Here is a 21,058-nt window from a genome sequence, read left to right as displayed (position 1 = left end):
CTCACAACAGTCCCCAGCTCAGGCCATTACTTTACGACCCCAGCACTCCAGTCAAGCCCCAAGGGAAAAAGATGAGAGGCCAAGAGGGTATGTCACTTCTTGAGATGCAAAACAATATTGTAATGCTTTTGACAGAAAAGATAGATGCAAGGGCAAATGGCTTGGAGGACATGGTTAGAGAGAATACAATGAAAATTGAGGCCATGAAAAAAACTTTTGACTTTATCTTTGGAGAAGTGAAAACCCTCAAAAGTGACATGAAGAAAGTAGAAGTTATCTGCCAGGAAAATGAAAAGAAGGTGGCTGAACTCGAGCAAAAGGTGAATGAGGCGGAGAGATACCAGCGCAGGTGGAACCTGAGGCTCCATGGAATTCCAGAGCAGGCGGTTGAGGACATCAAATGCAGAGTTGTTGACATCTGTGGAGCTGTCATTCCCGAATCAAAAGCCAAACTTCTGAAAAATGTGGACATCGTTCATCGTTTGGGAAGACTCAAGGATTAAGACAAGAGACCGAGGACAACCATCATCCGGTTCACCAACAGATCTACAAGGTATCTTCTCTGGAGGCGAGCAAAGAATGTGAGTTCCTCATCAAGCAAAAATTGAGGTTCACTGAGAATCTGACCTCAGCGAACAAAGTGACACGAGAGAAACTGTGGTCGATGGTGGCTGCAGCTCGAAAGGCAGGGAAGACTGAATTTGTTGTCGGTGCAAGAGTGATCATCGTTGGGAAAGAATTGCGGCCAAATCAGAACATTTGAGAGAGAGCCAGAGTCTAACTCAGACAGAACTGGTAGGCCTAATAACTGCCTAATTGCCAGGTGAAAAGCAGCCTTTTATTATAAAGAATTCACACAAACACTTGAATGAGAAAAGGCTGACCTGAGAACTGGTAAACTAAACACTAACTATAGGTGAATAACTGCTTATTGTAAAGTCTACACAACTCCCCCTTGTGGGAGTAAGAACACTTTGGTAACTTTATGACCAGTATTCGTTTGTTTTTTGTTGGAGAGGTTAATAATGGGATGGAAATCCTTTTGAGTTACATATCCTTAGGAAAAGCTTATGTTAGCATAACAAGGTTGTTGGTTGAAGTTTATGTCTTTATCTCTTTGTTCAATTAATGTCCGGGGTATTCGTAATTTGCTCAAACGTAAGTGTCACGGGTGTCGTAGGGTAGAGACCAAGACGCAGCGGGAAAATGTATACTCATCTTCTTTTTTTATTTGGTGAAGAAGGAAAACACATAAGACGTATACAAAACAAAACGAACTTGACAGTCTTGTCAGGCAAACAGCTAAACAAGAACAATCTCCCACAAAATCCCATGAAAAACAAACTCCTAATTATAGGACCCTCAATCATCAGCTGCCTCCGATTGAAGGTCCAACCCCAATTAACTAAACATAGAAATACAAAAGACTAGATAGAACATAGAAAATATACTAACATAGAACAATAACTAACAAACCCCGGACTAATAAATCAAATACCCCTCTACCTAAACACATACACAAAACACACCCTGAACCACATAAAACAAACACCCCCTGCCACGTCCTGACCAAACTACAATAACAAATAACCCCTATACTGGTCAGGACGTGACAGTAAGGCTATTTTCCTGTATTGAAAACGGTTTAATGTAGACTTTCACTTTCTACAAGAGACACATGCTTGTTCTTCCGATTTAGCTTTTTGGAAAAATCATTGGGGTAACGATATCTGGTTATCATATGGTAACAACCACTCTGCAGCAGTGGCGGTTCTAGACCATTTCAACTAGGGGGGGCCAAGCTGGGGCCAGTTGTACTGTTAGAGGGGCCAGTTACATTAGACGTTGTTGTTGTCATATCGTTTTCTTCACTGCATTGCAGGCATTAGCAGGGAAAAGATCCATGTTCATTATCATCATCGTTGCCACTGTCTAATAACGGATGTAAAAAAAGAATGATAGCAAAAATGAGTTATGTAAAAATGATTTCATACTCCACATTTAGGGGGGCCACAAGGGGGGTCCAAAATTGTTGTCACAGGGGCACTGGCACTTATGCATCCAACAACAAACAAAACAACAAGATATTATTTCAAGAATTTGAAAAAGAGATTAATAGAGTTATGTATAGAGTATAGAGTGTATTTCAGGATATCAAAATGATTTTAGGTGGAGATTTTAATTCTGTATCTAATGTGATGATTGACAGATATCCCCCTCCTAACAGATCCATAATTGTTAATTCTGAGTTAAATAACCTGTCTTGGTCTTGGATTAGTCGATATTTGGAGATCTAAATATCCTGATAAAAAGGACTTCACTTGGAGTAACAAGGACATGTCCAGACAGTCAAGAATTGACTTCTGGTTGATTTCTAATTCATTAGATAATACTGTAGTCCTAGGTATCCATTGAAACATCAATTCTTACTGATCATAAGGTTATATTCTTATCTTTAAATATTAATGGATCTGAAGTTAATAAACCGAATTGAAGTTATTGGAAACTCAATAGTAGACTGTTAGAAAATGATAATTTCAAGATGGATGCCAAAGATGTTATACAAGAAAATTGGAGGAAAGCCCAACTATTTAAGTCTTATGGAAAATATTGGGAATTAATGAAGTATGAGAGAAAAAAATCTGAATTTATATCTACAGTGGCTTGCGAAAATATTTACCCCCCTTGGCATTTTTCTATTTTGTTGCCTTACAACCTGCAATTAAAATTGATTTTGGGGGGAGTTGTATCATTTGATTTACACAACATGCCTACCACTTTGAAGATGCAAAATATTTTTTCTTGTGAAACAAACAATAAATAAGACAAAAAAAACTGCATGCATAACTATTCACCCACCTTTTGCAGCAATTACAGCTGCAAGTCTCTTGGGGTATGTCTCTATAAGCTTGGCACATCTAGCCACGGATTTTTGCCCATTCTTCAAGGCAAAACTGCTACAGCTCCTTCAAGTTGGATGGGTTCCGCTGGAGTACAGCAATCTTTAAGTCGTACCACAGATTCTCAATTGGATTGAGGTCTGGGCTTTGATGAGGCCATTCCAAGACATTTAAATGTTTCCCCTTAAACCACTTGAGTGTTGCTTTAGCAGTATTCATAGGGTCATTGTCCTGCTGGAAGGTGAACCTCCATCCCAGTCTCAAATCTCTGGAAGACTGAAACAGGTTTCCCTCAAGAATTTCCCTGTATTTAGCACATTCCATCATTCCTTCAATTCTGACCAGTTTCCCAGTCCCTGCTGATGAAAAACATCCCCACAGCATGATGCTGCCACCACCATGCTTAACTGTGGGGATGGTGTTCTTAGGGTGATGAGAGGTGTTGGGTTTGTGCCAGACATAGTGTTTTCCTTGATGGCCAAAAGGCTCAATTTTAGTCTCATCTGACCAGAGTAGCTTCTTCCATATGTTTTGGGGAGTCTTTTGGCGAACACCAAATGTGTTTGCTTATTTTTTTCTTTAAGCAATGGCTTTTTTTCTGGCCACTCTTCCGTAAAGCCCAGCTCTGTGGAGTGTACGGCTTAAAGTGGTCCTATGGACAGATACTCTAATCTCCGCTGTGAAGCTTTGCAGCTCCTTCAGGGTTATCTTTGGTCTCTTTGTTGCCTCTCTGATTAATGCCCTCCTTGCCTGGTCCATTATTTTTGGTGGGCGGCCCTGTCTTGGCAGGTTTGTTGTGGTGCCATATTCTTTCCATTTTTTAATAATGGATTTAATGGTACTCAGTGGATGTTCAAAGTTTCATATATTTTTTTATAACCCCACCCTGATCTGTACTTCTCCACAACTTTGTCCCTGACCTGTTTGGAGAGCTCCTTGGTCTTCATGGTGCCGCTTGCTTGGTGGTGCCCCTTGCTTAGTGGTGTTGCAGACTCTGGGACCTTTCAGAACAGGTGTATATATACTGAGATCATGTGACAGATCATGTGACACTTAGATTGCACACAGGTGGACTTTATTTAACTAATTATGTGACGTCTGAAGGTAATTGTTTGCACCAGATCTTATTTAGAGGTTTCATAGCAAAGGGGTGAATACATATGCACCCACCACTTTTCAATTTTTTTGAATTTTTTTAATCAAGTAATTTTTTTCATTTCACTTCACTATTTTGTGTATGTCCATTACATGAAATCCAAATAAAAATCCATTTAAATTACAGGTTGTAATGCAACAAAAAAGGAAAAACGCCAAGGGTGATGAATACTTTTGCAAGGCTGTGTATTCATAAGTGTAATATAGATGGCAAAGAAAATGAAAACAAAATATGTTTCATAATTCTATGGCAACCTTTATAGCAGTGATATGTCATACTAGTTAATATCTGCCTTTCTAGAATCTGCCAAAGACTATGCAAAATTCATAGATGAAGACTTCCAAAAGTCTTGTGATGAATTTATATTAATGAAATAAAATAAATGTATCAGCGAGTTAAAAGAGAACACATCTCCAGGGAATGATGGCCTTATTAGTGAATTATATAAATATTTTCAGGAGGATATTGTTGTATTTATATTTAATGTTTTTAAGGAGGCTATTGACATAGGGGTCCTGCCTGTTTCTGTGACACAAGGCCTCATAATCCCCAAACCAAACAAAGATCCTATGATAGAAAATGGGAGACCAATCACATTAATGAACAATGATGGAAAGCTACTTGCATCCATCTTTGCAGAAAGACTTAAAAAAGGTCTTGACCAAATCATTGATGATGATACCCAGACTGGTTTTATGACTAGTATTGGACTTGATAGACTACAATGAGCACATTATGGAAGATAGCTTTATTTTATATGTAGACTTTTACACGGCTTTTGATACAGTTTAACATTATTCTCTTTTTGAGACTTCGATTTTTTGTTTTGGTCAATATTTTCAAAGTGTAATTAAGACACATTACAATAATAGTAACAGCTTAAACATGGATGCCCAATTTCTCCTTTCTTATTTTTATTGGTCATACAAGTTATGGCACTTCATATAAATAAGGATAGTTTTAGGGGTATTCAGATACAAGATAAAGAGATAAAATGTTCACAATTGGCTGACGACACCATTTTTTTGAATGATCATAATGAGGTCAGGAAAGCTATTGAGTGTATTAATGCCTTCTCACATGTATCTGGTTTATCTCTGAATATTAGGAAATGTGAATTATTTGCGTTGAAAAGATGTGACTTAAACTCAGTATGTAATATCCCTGTAAAATATGTGATCACATATCTTGGTATTAAAATTAGCAAAGATCAGAAAGAAAGGGCCAACTTAAATTTCTCTCCTATTGTAGAGAAAATTGGAAAGAGATTTAACTCCTTGCTACTAAGAGATCTTTCTTTATCTGGACGTGTACTTTTGTCAAAATCTGAAGGTCTGTCCAGATTAGTTTATACCTCCCTTGCCTTAGATGTTCCTCTGTCAGTAACTAAAATGGTTGATACTAAATTATTTAACTTCATACGGAGGAATAAACCTCATTATTTAAGAAAAGCGGTAGTATGTTGCACTCAAAATGAGGGAGGGTTGAATGCTCTGGATTTTAAAACCTCTAATATAATCTTTAAGATCAAATGGATACAAACAATTGAAGAAATAAGGATTGCATTTGGAATATAATCCCTAATTTAATATTCCACCAGATTGGTGGTCTAGAATTCTGACTCAAATGCAATTTTGATGTGGGTAAAATCCCTACTAAGCTTGCTAACTTTGATAAACAAGTACTTCTAACTTGGAACCTCATGTACAAATACAAATGTTCGTAAAGCTCAGAGACAGGATGGTGTCAAGGCACAGATCTGGGGAAGGGTACCAAAAATGTCTGCAGCATTGAAGGTCCCCAAGAACACAGTGGCCGTCATCATTCTTAAATGGAAGAAGTTTGGAACCACCAGGACTCTTCCTAGAGCTGGCCGCCCAGCGAAACTGACTAATCAGGGGAGAAGGGCTTTGGTCAGGGACGTGACAAAGAACATGATGGTCACTCTGAATCAGTGCAAAATAAAAAAAATTAAAAACGTTTTTGCTTTGTCATTATGGGATATTGTGTGTAGATTGATGAGGGGAAAAAATGATTTAATCAATTTTAGTATAAGGCTGTAACGTAACAAAATGTGGAAAAAGTCAAGGGGTCTGAATACTTTCCGAATACACTGTATATACAGTAGCCTAGGTTTGTTAGCATACACTTCTTATGACTGGCAGCATGGTGCAAGTAGCTGTGTTGTTGTCGAGCAACCGACCCGGTGTTACAGAACTCTGAGCTTCGGCTAAAAAAAACGTAATTTTTTTAATGGACGGAAATGTGCACGTGAGTAGGATAAATTATAAATTTAATAACAACTGTTGCAATCTGCCATATTTTAAGTCCAATGATCACTTTATGTACGCTATAGTCTCGTTTTAATCCGATGTCTAGAATTTGAGCTCGGAAAGAGCAAGAAATACTTTTCAAACTTAATTGCTAATGACCCTGTTAAAAAATCTACTATGTGTTTCTCGGTACTGGTTGGACGCTTCATGACGAGAGGCCGTCTGTCCGTGTGTTGTGGTAGGGAGATTTAATACTGAGCTTCAACCAATATCTATATATTATGGGGACTATCAGCCCCACAATAATAAGTGCATTAACGATGTCGTCCCCACAGCGACAGTATGTACATGTCCCTACAAGAAGCCATGGATTACAGGCAACATACGCACTGAGCTAAAGTCTAGAGCCGCTGTTTTTAAGGAGCGGGACACTAATCCGGACGCTTGTAAGAAAGCCCAAATGACCTCTGACGAACCATCAAACAGGCAAAGCGTCAATCTATTGGCCATGTACCACTGGTCACTCCCCACTATTGTGTTCTGCGGCCTTTCATTGGTTGGTGGGGCTATGGTTTTCCTGCTTCCTGTTACCAGGAGAACAGAACTACCTGACTCCACAGATGAAGGGAAGTGATTGTGACCATCATGAAGAATGCCAGCAATCTGAATCTGAAAGTAGATGAAAGTAACAGTTCAAGATCAACCAAACTGTAGATCATGAGCATGGAGGTTTATATAACAAATAATATCTTGTGGGAAGACTACATAAACATAAATGGTATCGTAGCTCTGTCATGATTTGGTCTTTTTTGGGGTATTTTATTATGTGGATACATTAGCTGTTGCGAAAGCAGGAGCCACCCTTCCTGGAGTCCACACAAAACATGAAACATGACATAATACAGAGCATGAATGGACAACAACAGCTGAAGTACAGAACTACATCAGTTTAAAAAAGGGACACGTAGCCTACTTATCAATACATACACACAAATATATCTAGTTCAAACAGGGGAGAGGCGCTGTCCCGTAAGATGTTGCTTTATCAGTTTTTTTAAACCAGGTTTGCTGTTCATTTGAGCAATATGAGATGGAAGGGAGTTCCATGCAATAATGGCTCTATATAATACTGTACGCTTCCTTGAATTTGTTCTGGAATTGGGGACTGTGAAAATGTCTGGCCGGTTAAGTGTGTGTGGCAGAGCTGTGTGTACGTTGACTATGCAAACAATTTCTTATAAAAAGAAGAAGTGACGAAGTCAGTCTCTCCTCAACTCTTAGCCAAGAGAGACTGGCATGCATAGTATTTATATTAGCCCTCTGATTACAATGAAGAGCAAGACATGCTGGGCCAGCTGCAGCTTAACTAGGTCTTTCCTTGCAGCACTCAACCACACGGCTGGACAATAATCAAGATAATATAAAACTAGAGCCTGCATGACTTGCTTTTTGGAGTGTTGTGTCAAAAAAGCAGAGCATCTCTTTATCAAGGACAGACCTCTCCTCATCTTTACAACCATTTAATCTATATGGTTTGACCATGACAGTTTACAATCTAAGGTAACACCAAGCAATTTAGTCTCCTCATGTTCAACAGCCACACCCTTTATTGCCAGATTCAGCTGAGGTCTAGAACTTCAGGAATGATTTGTACCAAATACCATTCTCTTCGTTTTAGAGATGTTCAGGACCAGTTTATTGCTGGCCACCTATTCCAAAACAGGCTGCAACTCTTTGTTGAGGGTTTCAGTGACTTCATTAGCTATGGTTGCTGATGCATATATGGTTGAATCATCAGCATACATTGACACACATGCATTGTTTAATGCCAATGGCAGGTCATTGGTAAAAATAGAAAAGGGTCTAGAGAGCTGCCCTGCGGTACACCACATTTGGCATGTTTGACATTGGAGAAGCTTCCATTAAAGAAAACCCTCAGAGTTCTATTAGATAGATATCTCTAAATCCATGATATGGCAGAGGTTGAAAAGCCATGACACATGTTCTTTCAACAACAGGTTATGGTCAATAATATCAAAGGCTGCACTGAAATCTAACAGTACAGCTCCCACAATCTTCTTATTATCAATTTCTTTCAACCAATTATCAGTCATTTGTGTCAGTGCAGTATATGTTGAGTGCCCTTATCTATAAGCATGCTGAAAGTCTATTGTTAATTTGTTTACAGAAAACATTGTATTTGGTCAAACATTTGGTCAACAGTTTGCTAAGAGCTGGCAGCAAGCTGATAGGTCTGTTGTGTGAACCAGTAAAAGCTGGTTTACCACTCCCCCCTCCCACTTTTCTCCCCAATTTCGTGGTATGCAATTGGTAGTTACAGTCGTCTCATCACTGCAACTCCCGTACGGACTCGGAAAAGGTGAAGGTCGAGAGCCGTGCATCCTCCAAAACACAACCCAACCAAGACGCACTGCTTCTTGACACAATGCCCACTTAACCCGGAAGCCAGCCGCACCAATGTGTCGGAGGAAACACCGTACACCTGGCGACCGTGTCAGCGTGCACTGTGACCGGCCAAGGAGTCACTAGTGCGCGATGGGACAAGGACATCCCTGCCGGCCAGACCCTCCCCTAACCCAGACGATGCTGAGCCAATTGTGCGCCGCACGATGGGTCTCCCGGTCATGGCCGGCTGTGACAGAGCCTGGACTCGAACCCAAAATCTCTAGTGGCACAGCTATTACTGCGATGCAGTGCCTTAGACCACTGCACCACTCGGAAAGGCTTCATTTCTTTATTTTTAATACATTGCTAAAATAAAAAATAAAAACTGTTCTCGCTTGGTCATTATGTGATATTGTGTGTAGATTACTGAGGATTTATATATATATATTTTTTTTTTATCCATTTTAGAATAACGCTGTAACATAAAAAAATTTGGGAAAAGGGTCTGAATACTTCCCAAAGGCACTGTAAGTCACAGATTTTGGCTATGTTTAAGTTTTGTTTCGATAGATTTTTATGACAGTAAAGGAACACAAAATTACTTAAAACAATAAATTCATATTGGGGGTTTGTAAAGTGTAAAAGATAGTTGATTATCTACTGAGCACAGGATAATTACATCATCGACTTGATGATAACCGCTAAAGCGGGAGCATTTGAGCTGAATAAATATCCAACTGGTAAGAATTCACAGTTTGATATACAATGAAACCCTTTGATAAATGATTCTGTCCCTTTACGTTCCATGAAACGAAGACCCTCTCCACTCCTCCTTGTTATTCAGCCAGGTCACCCGTGATACAAGTCAGTATTCAATGTCCATCCACGTCGGGAGATAACGTGGAAACCGGCCACTAAGGGAAACAGTGAGCGCTGTTACCTTCAAGTAGGTTTTGGTTTTGCTAGGTTGTTGTGGACAGCGATGTTGGATAGGCGTAAGCATCTGCCTCTGATTCCGAAGGTTGCAAGTTTGAATCCAGTGATAGAACGTTTTTTCTGATACTTTCGTTTAAAGCCTATCCCAAACCTTAACCCTTACCTTAACCATTCAGAGTTAATGCCTAAACCTAACCTTAAATACCTCGACATTTTACGTTTGGAACAACTTCAAAATCGAATTCTGACAAGAGACAGTGAGAGCTGGTTTTGCTATCAGCCTGCAACATCTTAACGTTACAAACTCTTTGTGATCATGATGATCTTTTCCTTGACAAATTCAGAGAGGGGACATATTCAGCTGTCTATTCGTAGTGAGGAAGAAGACACATGATGATCATACAATGCTGGGATGGCAGGCTGGTTAATTGTATGCTTCCTTTAGAAAAGCTGCATCCGACAAAAGATGTGAGTCGCAGGGCTAGCCCAGAACAATAGGCTCACTATCATCCTGCCATAGGAAGGAGGACAAGCTATTGTAATAGGCTGTAATTAACATCAGTGGTACCAACAGCTAGTGTATTCATATTCAAATCCACTGCTCAGTGCTTTTCACTACCTTTTCTAAAGAGTAAAGACCACTGCTTGCTTAGACACGTGTGCGTGTACACACACACACACACACACACACACACACACACACACACACACACACACACACACACACACACACACACACACACACACACACACACACACACACACACACACACACACACACACACACACACATACAAGTGTACACAAATATGCATGCACTTCCGCGCACGCGTTCTCTCTCACATACGCACTCACACACGTAAGCATGCAGACACACACCTACAGGTATACACAAACATGCATGCACGTATGCACACGCGCACACACACACGCACACCCATGCAAGCACGCATGCATGCACACACGCACACACACACACACGCACACTTCACTTACATTTCTATGGATCTTATCCTCCAGGTCCTGGTTGATCCTCTGCAGTGCTGAGTAGCTGCTTTGTATTCTACCAGGAGACACACAATGACACCGGCTTACCAACTCACACTATTAATAATTGAACAATTTCTGCACCCATTGGATTAATGATGTCTCTGCTATGTATCCGTCATGATAATGTACCACCGTGTTAGTTTTAAGGCTTTACCCTTAAGAGGTATTCAAAGACTTCTTGTGAATGTGACTATAACATGGGGCATATTTCCCGAGAGATGAACACACAAATCAATGTAATGAGATCCATGAGGGTGTGGTTTTGCAGTTTGGCATACCTGCGTAGTTTGTCTGTGAACTTGTCGAGTTCCTCCTGGGCGCGACGTAGCTCTGTCTCCAGGTACTGGCGTGTGGAGTCAAACTCGCTCTCTAGCAGCTCCAGCTTGTGGGTGGTGTAGGACAGACGCTTCCGGAGGTCCTCCTTCTGCTCCTGCAAAGAGCTGCGATGGACACAAACACACACCAGGCATCATAGTTGAAGTCGAATATTACAAGGGGTATACTTCATGTTATATTATATGCACATACTGTATATTTTATGATACATTGAGTATAAATAAGATATAATGGGAGTCGTGTGGGATGATTCATGAACAACATGCATCATACAGTGGTGATGTATAAATGAGGAGTAAGCCCATTAAAAGCAAAAAGGATATATATCTTATGTGTAAAGGAGACACATGAATAATACATATGAGACTCCACATTCTGATTCTATATGCAGCTAAGGTAAAGTATATTAAGGTTTGGATGCCTTTGGCTTCCCAATAACATTCAGCTCTAAAGCCTAATAATCTACAACCTCGCTGCATAGCACAGAACACCACCGTCATCAGCCAGAGTGGTTACAGTGACCTACAGGATCACTTTCAACTAAGGCTTCGTCCCAACTGGAACCCTATTCCCTATGTAGTGCACTACTTCTGGCCAGAGGGCTCTGATCAAAGTTGTTCATTCTCTGGAATGGAATGGTTGTGTTCTGTATATTTGACTGTGATATGTGGTTGTCTCACCTAGCCATCTTAAGATGAATGAACTGACTGTAAGTTGCTCTGGATAAGAGCATCTGCTAAATGACGAAAATGTCCTAAGTAAATATTTTACATTCATATCTCATATTACTGTGTTGATAATTTTTTTTTGGTAAAAAAATATATATATATTGATGTCACAAATGTTTGCACTGTTTGTTGTAGTTATTTACCATATATAGCGTTTTGCAAAAAAACATGACTATTTGTCTCTCTGAAATAAAACCAGTGATAGATTTCAAACAAATACAGTGAAGTCCGAAACTATTGACACCCTTAATAAAGATGAGCAATAATGACTGTATAAAATAAATAATTCAAATATTGAACAATATTGTATGCTCAAAAAATGTGGGAAAATATATGATTTTATACTAATACAATTGCTCAGAGAAAGATACAGGAATGGTAAATAATGTATTGTGAATCATTAATAATGATGAGTGAGAAAGTTACAGAGGGTCAAAGATCACACCCCCAAGACACACTAACCTCCCCTGTTATTGGTAATGGTGAGAGGTTAGCATGTCAGGGGGGTATGATCTTTGACCCTTTCTAGCTCATCATTATTCATGATTCATTCAGGATTATCGGTAATCATGGTAGCATCCACATTAATGTAGAAGTGTTTAGAAACATATTCTATTCTTATTCATAATAAAAGTGACTCCAAAATGACACAATACATAATTTACCTTTCGTTTCTATTGGGCACAAAATAATTTGTAACACAACTAAAACGAACTGCAAATGCATCCAACAAGTTTGTAGAGTCACAAGCTTGATCTAGTGATTGCGTGCTATGAATATGGGACCAAATCCTACACTTTTGACTACTTTATTTCTAAGAATCTCTACGGATGTCAATAATTTTGACCCGTCACTTTTTGAGAAAAAAATGATCTCTTTCTCTGAGCAATTGTAGTAGTATAAAATATTATAATTTCCCAATTTTTTGGAGCATACAATATAGCTCAGCATTTTAATGATTTATTTTATAAAGTCATTATTTATCAAAGGTGTCAATAATTTCAGACCTCACTGTGCATGTTTGTTATTGAACAACCTCATGCCATGATCAGATAGTGTAAAATCACACCAATTTCTTTCATTAGTTTTTTATACAATAAAAGCTAAATTACCAACATTTCTGATAAGAAATATATAGCGTTTTGGAATTCAACTTTTCCAATGTGGCTCTATGAACTGTAATCTATCACAGGAATATATGTTGATGGCTCAGATTCACGGAATAGTGATCTCCAATGTGTAATTCACTGAGACAGCACCCTGTGGACTATTTATAGAGCCTCGGCACTACCTGGGATTCAATGTTATAAAGGGTAAGTGTGAGAGGTAAAAGGAAATGTATCCCTCCCCCTTTTGATGGATCTGAGTGTCCATGGCAGGCTAATGGGCCTGTATTGATGGACAGATGGAGGAAGGATGGTAATGACTATCTGTCGGGAGATCACAGATAACAGAGAGTGAGAGAGAAAGCGAGAGTGAGAGAGAAAGCGAGAGAGAGAGAGAGAGAGAGAGAGAGAGAGAGAGAGAGAGAGAGAGAGAGAGAGAGAGAGAGAGAGAGAGAGAGCAAGCGGTGAGAGATGTGGTCACCCCGCTCTCATCCCTCTATCTATTTAACAAGATCATAGGAGGGAGAGGTTGCGGGTACAGACCAAGATAATGTAAGAGGATGAAAATGAAGACGTTTCCTTTCAACAGTGAAGTCCCTAAATTAAAGGGTGATACAATTTTTATTTAAATGTTTTAGTTTTTTTTCAATCACGGAGACGTCAGTATCTTTAATTAAAATGAGTAAAATGACTGTGTAAATTACATAAATTCACACGACCAATGCAATCACATATACAAAAAAAACGCTCCAATCTACATTCCAAACACACAGACACACACACACTACTACAGCACACACACAAAAAACACAACCACCAAAGCCAGATGATACACATGCAAAAAAGCTCTATAGCTTCAAATTCCCATTAAGGCAAGCAGAGCGTGCACTTAACACATGAGAGAAAACTAAGCTATTGGTTCGGGAAATAAAAACAAAAGTCAGTGGACTGATAATACCATTATTCACTCCTAATTGCCTAAAGTGTTGAATATTAATCATTTCCAGACAATGCTCCGGACACCATTGCACTTGCTCCAAGTCTCACACCTAATGGTTTCTGACTAAATGGAATAACAAAACCCTAATATTTGAATAGCATCCCATTCTCAAGTCAATGCTTACTCCAATGTGTTTTTGGCACTGTTTGAATGCTTTTCATGCCATAACAACCCCCCCTTTGCAAGGTACTTGCAACACGATACATGGCACAACACAGGTGTTTGTTACTTGACAAGAGCATGAGCTTATAACGCCAATCACACATTAGTGACCTCTGGAAATGGCCACTGAGTCACACGGTAATGAGTGCTGTCATTTCAATGGCAGTCGGCGATGAGAGAACGATGAGGCGGGATAATGACTCTGTTTTGGAGGAAGAACACTTGAGTTGTTCACCACCACTTGACAAAGATGGGGGGGATGGAAGGACCCCAGTGGGCGGATGGAGGGATGGAGGGATGGAGGGATGTTCTGCAGTATTCTCTCTTACCTCTTTTTCTGATGTTTACTGCCATTTCGGGAAACTTTTAGGGCCGTTTTTCCGACATATATCTTTTTCATGGTTTGTCTGCTGTGTTCGCTCCCTCTCATGTGCGTTTTTTGTTTCGAATCGTCGGAGGGAGTGGGGCCTATTTTTCTCGTCGGAGGGGGTTCAGTTAAGTTTGCCCTGTTGAGTGAGTTGTCTGAGTGAGTTTTCTACCTCTGTTGTTCCTGTCAACAGAGCAAAGAGACAGTTCAGCAGCCATTAAAAACCACAACAGTGATTAGACCGAATCATCCAAACAAATTAATTTCTCAAGTGTACGTGCAGTGCATACTGGGAGAAACGGACACATCTTCACTTCTTCACTCTCTAGCGTTAAAGCACTATGACAGGGGTAATGGACTTGCTCCGGCAGGGCCCACTTCTGTAAATATTTCTGCTCCCGTCTCGAATGGGTCCACAGCACAGGTGCAGCTGTCATCAGGCAGACAAATTGTGCGGGTGATGAGAGGAGACAGACTTCGGCTTGATCAAAGCACCTCCGGGTTTAGAATAAGATGGACTCTCAAGCCGTGAACACAGCGAAGCTCAAACACAGCCACAGTGATGGAGGGCAAGAGTGGGCCTTATAAACGTCATACTAAGGCTGTCACATAGATGCATACACATACACGCACGTGTGTACATACAAACATACCCACAGATGCACGAACACACACAGATACTGTCATTGAGAGATCATTTGTTATGCCCCTTGAGTTGAGGTGAGTCAGGGAGACATGTATTCCTCCAGATGGTGACAGCTCACCCTCACGACCGGGGCCTTATCAACTCCAGCTGCTCCCCTCTGAGTCATCACACACAATGTGTGTGTGTGGGTGTGTGTGTGCGTACACGCGCGTGTGTCTCTGTGTGTGTTTGCGTGTTGTGTGTGTGCATTTCTTAATGTGTGTGTGTGTTTCCTAGTGTGTGTATCTCACCAAGACTCCCACTAAATCTAAGTCTCCCTGGGAGAGAAATTAACAATGTTTTCTAGCTGGGAGGTAACGCACAACTTTCACTGACACACGCACACATTTCTCTTGGTGTCAAACTCCCTCGCTAAGTCTCCTCTGAATGCCCTTTCTGACCCAATCCTCTCATATCAGAGAAAACATACACTGTTCTCGATTCAGATGGAGCTGCATCTGCCTCCCACTCATGTGCCATGCTGACATTTCAGAGGAGGGCTGAAAATGAAGGTATTGAGAGCAGCGAGAGGAGGAGGGGGTGATGAGGGGATGAGGTAGGAGGGAAGAGAGAGAGCAGGGGCTGCAGGGAAGGAGAGGGCCTGCTTTTCAGATCTGCCATCCTGCAGTAAAGAGGGAGACGGAGGGGAGAGAGAGAGAGAAAGAGAGAGAGGTGACGAGAGAACGAATAAATGAGAAAGACAGAGAAAAAGAGAGAAAGAACGAAAGGGAGCGATGAAAAGAGAACCAAGCACGGCTCCCATCACTCCGTCTCTCCCTGCACTCGTCTACCCCGGTAGACCGATTAGCTGGCAGGAAAGCCCTGATCGCAGGCCCAGACTCAGCATTAAAGCGGAAGCCCTGAGTGGCTGCCTGGCTGACTCATGTGGCTTGCCTTTGGACAGCCAGAGTATCTGCCCTAACCACACAGCCACGGCTCTACTCTATGTCACAGCCAGACCACCATGGAGCCAAAGCTCTATTCGGTCCCGCAGGAGGTAGACAATCTGCAGGATCTGCCATGAGGGGTTTCCTTAACACGTGACTTGACCAGTTAAAGCAGGGCTCCAGGACCTACAACCAAGGGCCAAGACTCTTTCCTGCCCACATATCCAAAAATGTGGGCACAATCAGAATGTGGACAAGATCAGGACAAAGGACGCATGTTAGAACCAGGTATAAATGGGGCTGTAGTTTCCATTTCCAAGCCACCACATCCTACTACTTCCTTACCAACAGCATTGGGCTAATTACTGGGAGAAGGGATTTCATGCACTGTTGATGGCACTTAGCTAGGAGAAGGGGTTATAGTCAAGCCACAGATCCTGGGAGGAATTTGAGATCAGCGAAATGTCGAAAACCTGATGGAACCAATGTCGGAAAAACGACGCAAGCAAAAAAACGACACGAGCAAGTGTGCTTATGTAACCGATGTGAAATGGCTAGTTAGTTAGCGGTGGTGCGCGCTAATAGCGTTTCAATTGGGTGACGTCACTCGCTCTGAGACCTGAAGTAGTTGTTCCCCTTGCTTTTGTGGTGTGATGGGTAACGATGCTTCGTGGGGTGTCAGTTGTTGATGTGTGCAGAGGGTCCCTGGTTCAAGCCCAGGTTGGGGCGAGGAGAGGGACGGAAGCTATACTGTTACACTTACACACCCAAAATGGAAAACAACACACACACACACACACACAGAGAAAACAACACACACAACGGACGGAAAACAACACACAAACACATGCTGTTCCGAAATCAAAACAGCCTCTGCCCGCAGGCATATAAAACATGTTATGGTGCCAAGCAACCCTACAGGGAATTCTCCATTCTCCTGGAATTTGATTTGTTTTCCCAAAGTTACACTTAAACTGAGATGTAGAACTTTTCTGGCAGAGTAACACTGAGTCACAGATTGTAAAAACAGGCCAAAAATTACATAATTAATTCAAAAGGCAACATATCGTGGAAAATATTCAATACTTGGACAGACTGAGACAAACAGTTCAGAAAACTGGTTCAAGTCAAACACAATACAACATACTCACACAGAGAGACCAGGCCTGCACACACATTGTTTGTGACCGTAGCTCAAATGGACAGTGAGTGATTAGGCACATTGCTCGGAGGCATGTGTGTTTATGTGTGTGTGTGCGCGCGTGTGTGTGTGTGTGTGTACTGTATGTTCACGTGTCCACACACAGGATACTGTAGGCCCCAAAAGCAAAGACAGCTTAGGAAAAAGAGGATGCCTCCATAACAAGTCATCATCCTAACCCAGGAACAAAGGATGTTAGTTTCTCCGTACACATTAAACCTAGTCCAGTACAAAACAGCTATTTCAATGGAAATTCTCCATGGAGCAGGATTTCTAATCCAAGACTAGGCTTAATCTGAGTTTGGGAAACCAGGCCGTTGTTTGAATAACAATACAAAGAAAATACATGTAAAAAACAAGAGGATCAACATCTTCTTCGCAACCTATGTGTAGGCCTACATTATTAGTGAGCCTACCCTTTCCTCAAATACGCCAGCATCCCACAGTTTTAACCCATGAGAGAGAGCGAGGACCAACCGGTGACAGGTCTGTCTTCTAACGCACTGAGGCATGTTTGAGAAGCTCATTAGTGAATAGCCATCTAGCTCAGTCCAGTCCGTGAGACAGTCTCTACCCAACTCACTAATTCTGCATTCAACACTGCAAGCTCCTCACTCCTACAAACCATGACAGGGCCATAGGGCCCTCTGTCGATAAAATGTACATCTACTACGTCCGGCTGAGGCCAAAATACATACAGGAAATTAGAGACAGAATGAGGACACACAGTGGAGAGATTTCAACACATTTCATCATTTTTTGGCTGGGAGACTGGGGTCACTGGCACAGTAGCACTGAGTGAGGCACTCTGGGGGTTGGAGTCAAATCTGTCTGTAAATCTACTTTTTTCCTCTTTGCCCTGCTACTCTATCTCTCTCTGGGCCTATGTGGCACTGATATGAGTCAGAAACATTTATTAAGGTAAATAGGATAATTTTGGTCATAAAGTCAGTCTCGTCTAAAACGGAGATTTGTGAGATGATAGGAAAAAACGGTATGTCATGGAATGAAGGGTACCATAACAGTTCTGTGCAGGTTGATGTTTATTGTTATGAGTCTTGTCTTGGAGGTATAACAGAGTGATTTCCCATTAGATAGGCCAGCTGCAAAGAAAACATTTGCTATTTATGGTCTTAATGTAAGGTTAGGGTTAGGTATTAGGGTTAGCAGTGTGGTTAAGGTTAGGGATAGGTTCAAAATCAGATTTTATAACTTTGTGGCTGTGCCACCGAGTGACCAGTCTGTAGAGCTGCCTCCAGAACAACATTAATGATGAAAAATACTAACCTGTGATTTCTGTGGGTTTATTTTAAGTAATCATCAATTCGGAGCACAGCTGCACGAGACCTGATCGTAATGCCAACGCACAATTTTGTTTGACATTCAATATCTCTATGGGGGTAGTTAGGGACCATCAGTAAATTACACAATGTACATGGGACAATATTTTTAAAGGTCAATAGCTCCAAATTCCAATCACTTAAAAACCTCAAACACAGGGCTGTAACTACAAGTTCCGGACCTTATAATCGTAAAAAATATATATTTTCTACACACTAAAGAAAATCTACTATTTACTTAAGAATTATATTTATTTTAAGTAAATGGGAATACCTTGTCAGTTGTACAACAGAATGCATCTTACACATTTAACCCAACCCCTATGAATCAGAGAGGTACATGGGGCTGCCATAATCCACATCTTCAGCACCCAGGGAACAGTTAGTTAACTGCCTTGCTCAGGAGTAGAACGACATATTTTTACCTTGTCAGCTCGGGGATTTGATCCAGCAACCTTGCAGTTACTGTCCCAATGCTCTAAGCACTAGGCTACCTGGTTAGTCAGGTTGGGTGGGTGGGCATATAACACAAATGTCTAGCAATTTGTAACCTATCACATGTTTTGCAAATTCTTAACATATTGTATGAATTGTAATTCGTAACATATCATACAAAATGGATGATAGACTTCCACTAATTAATACATATCAGACCAAACGTAACATATCATACTAATTGGAGTGTCCCGGCTTTACTTTTACTATGTTACGTCTACCACTGAGTCCAGGTTGTTTTAGCAGCACATCCACCACTCTCTCAAATGGCTAACTCCGCCCTCTCGTGGCTCAGGCTGAGGGCCTGAGACATGAAATGAACTACCCCAGCTCGAAGTAGTCTCAAGTAGGTAACTAGAGATGCTGCGGACAGTGTCTTTGTGAGATGCTGGACAAAAGGCAATTTTAAGATGCTGGACAAAAGGCCATTTTAAAACCATCTTGAGACTCCTGCCATGTCTACAGACATCCCCAAACAAACAAAAACACAACTCTCTAAGTGTGGGCGCACAACTGGTAAATAGTCGTTTATAGATACAGTCAGTCAGGTGACTAGCTACTGGCAGAGACTTCTATTGCAGTAACGTTGAAGGACTCTGGCTGGTATTACTTAGCCAGCTAATTGTATGTGGAGTTGTATTTTACAATTGTTTAATAAATTCAATCAATCAATCAATATAACATTGAAGTAAGACGCTAATGTTAAACTATATGCAGTCATTGCGTTAAACAGAGCCTACCTCAGCAGGAGGGGGGGGGGGAAAGCTACTAAATTCTCATAATACATTTTGGATTCCAGAGAGTAGGCTACTGGCGAGACAGTGGTGAGGCTGAGGCAGGATGCAATGCATGCAGGAGGAAGCAGAGGAGACAAAGAGAGAGAAAGAGAGAGAAAGAGAGAGAGACAGAAAGAGAGACAGAAAGAGCGAGAAAGCAAGCAGGGAGATGGTCACTAACAATTACCACAGCCACAAAGTCCTAGTTATGGCTAAACCCCACCTATTTTTACAATTCCTCTTTTTGAAATTGGATTTTAAACCTAACCTTAACCACGCTGCACGTTTTCTTCCTAACCCTAACCTTAATTGAAGACCAAAAAGCACATTTTTGTTTTCATAATTATTTTTGATATATAGCCAATGTTGACTTTGTGGCTTTGGGAACTAGTGACAACCGGTACCCTGAGAAAGTCTGTACTATTCTTATCAAACAAGTTAGGAAGTTAATAAATTAAGATACGATTCAATATGAACATCTCCGCATCCCTATAGGTCTACATTAAAATGCAATCAACATGCAAACAACCATACCGTTCTGAAAATGTCAAATCAGGAAGTGCAGCCCTTTAAAGATAGGGGAGAAAAAAGAGGGGATAAGGCCACAATCCCTGCTCCTGATTATGAAATGTTTCTTCATGTCAATCATGTGTTGTGAAGCCAAAGACGAGAATAGAGTAGAACTTTATCGTCCAATGTAATGTAGATTTGGCACTTGTGATGTTGTACTGTATAATTAAAGTGCCAAACAGTTAGCGGCTAACACTGGTCACAGAGGTGACGATAATCAATACTGTTGGGCTGTTGGTGAAACAGTCCATCAAATTCATTTACCCTCCCTGGTGTTTTGAAAAGCAATTTAACCTAGTAAATCTTAAAAATCTTTACACAGTATATTACAGCCTAGGTATATAGAACTACGTGTTGCAGCCAATCAACCAAAACAAAAGAGAAGACTCTAGCTGATCTGATGGAAATGTAATGAAGATGTTGCATTAAAAACTATATAATTGAGGGAGGAACAATACCCTTTTAGAGAGGTAATCAAATTTAACCGTACTAATCTAACAACATGAGAGGTTTATGACGAATGTTCATAGGATAAGAATACTTTTAGCTAGGTACAGGGGCGAAAATCTGATATCAACTTTGGAGGGGACAATTACATGAAATTTTCTCAAGAGCAATTCCTGAGGGGGACACCAAAAGTAGTGCTGTAACACATAGCCTACATTGTAATATGGTAAATGTATA

At 40.8% G+C, this 21,058-nt stretch overlaps 1 protein-coding gene across 1 annotated transcript in view; it reads right to left on the bottom strand.

The window, feature by feature from the left end:
• Positions 1 to 21,058, bottom strand: part of si:dkey-174m14.3 (brain-enriched guanylate kinase-associated protein) — a 34,511-nt gene that overhangs the window by 11,162 nt on the left and 2,291 nt on the right. Inside the window, exons 2-4 of the mRNA XM_014144967.3 lie at positions 14,383 to 14,603; positions 11,000 to 11,161; positions 10,668 to 10,734 (exon numbers count right to left, since the gene is read on the bottom strand). Coding sequence (XP_014000442.1) covers positions 10,668 to 10,734; positions 11,000 to 11,161; positions 14,383 to 14,483 — 330 coding nt within the window. The 5' untranslated portion in view covers positions 14,484 to 14,603. The remainder of the gene's footprint in view (positions 1 to 10,667; positions 10,735 to 10,999; positions 11,162 to 14,382; positions 14,604 to 21,058) is intronic.

The sequence above is a fragment of the Salmo salar genome, chromosome 15 (assembly GCF_965601325.2).
Source record: "Salmo salar chromosome 15, fSalSal1, whole genome shotgun sequence".
Taxonomy (NCBI): domain Eukaryota; kingdom Metazoa; phylum Chordata; class Actinopteri; order Salmoniformes; family Salmonidae; genus Salmo; species Salmo salar.
Note: the sequence above shows the minus strand (reverse complement) of the source record. Positions and strands in the feature narration are given on the sequence as shown.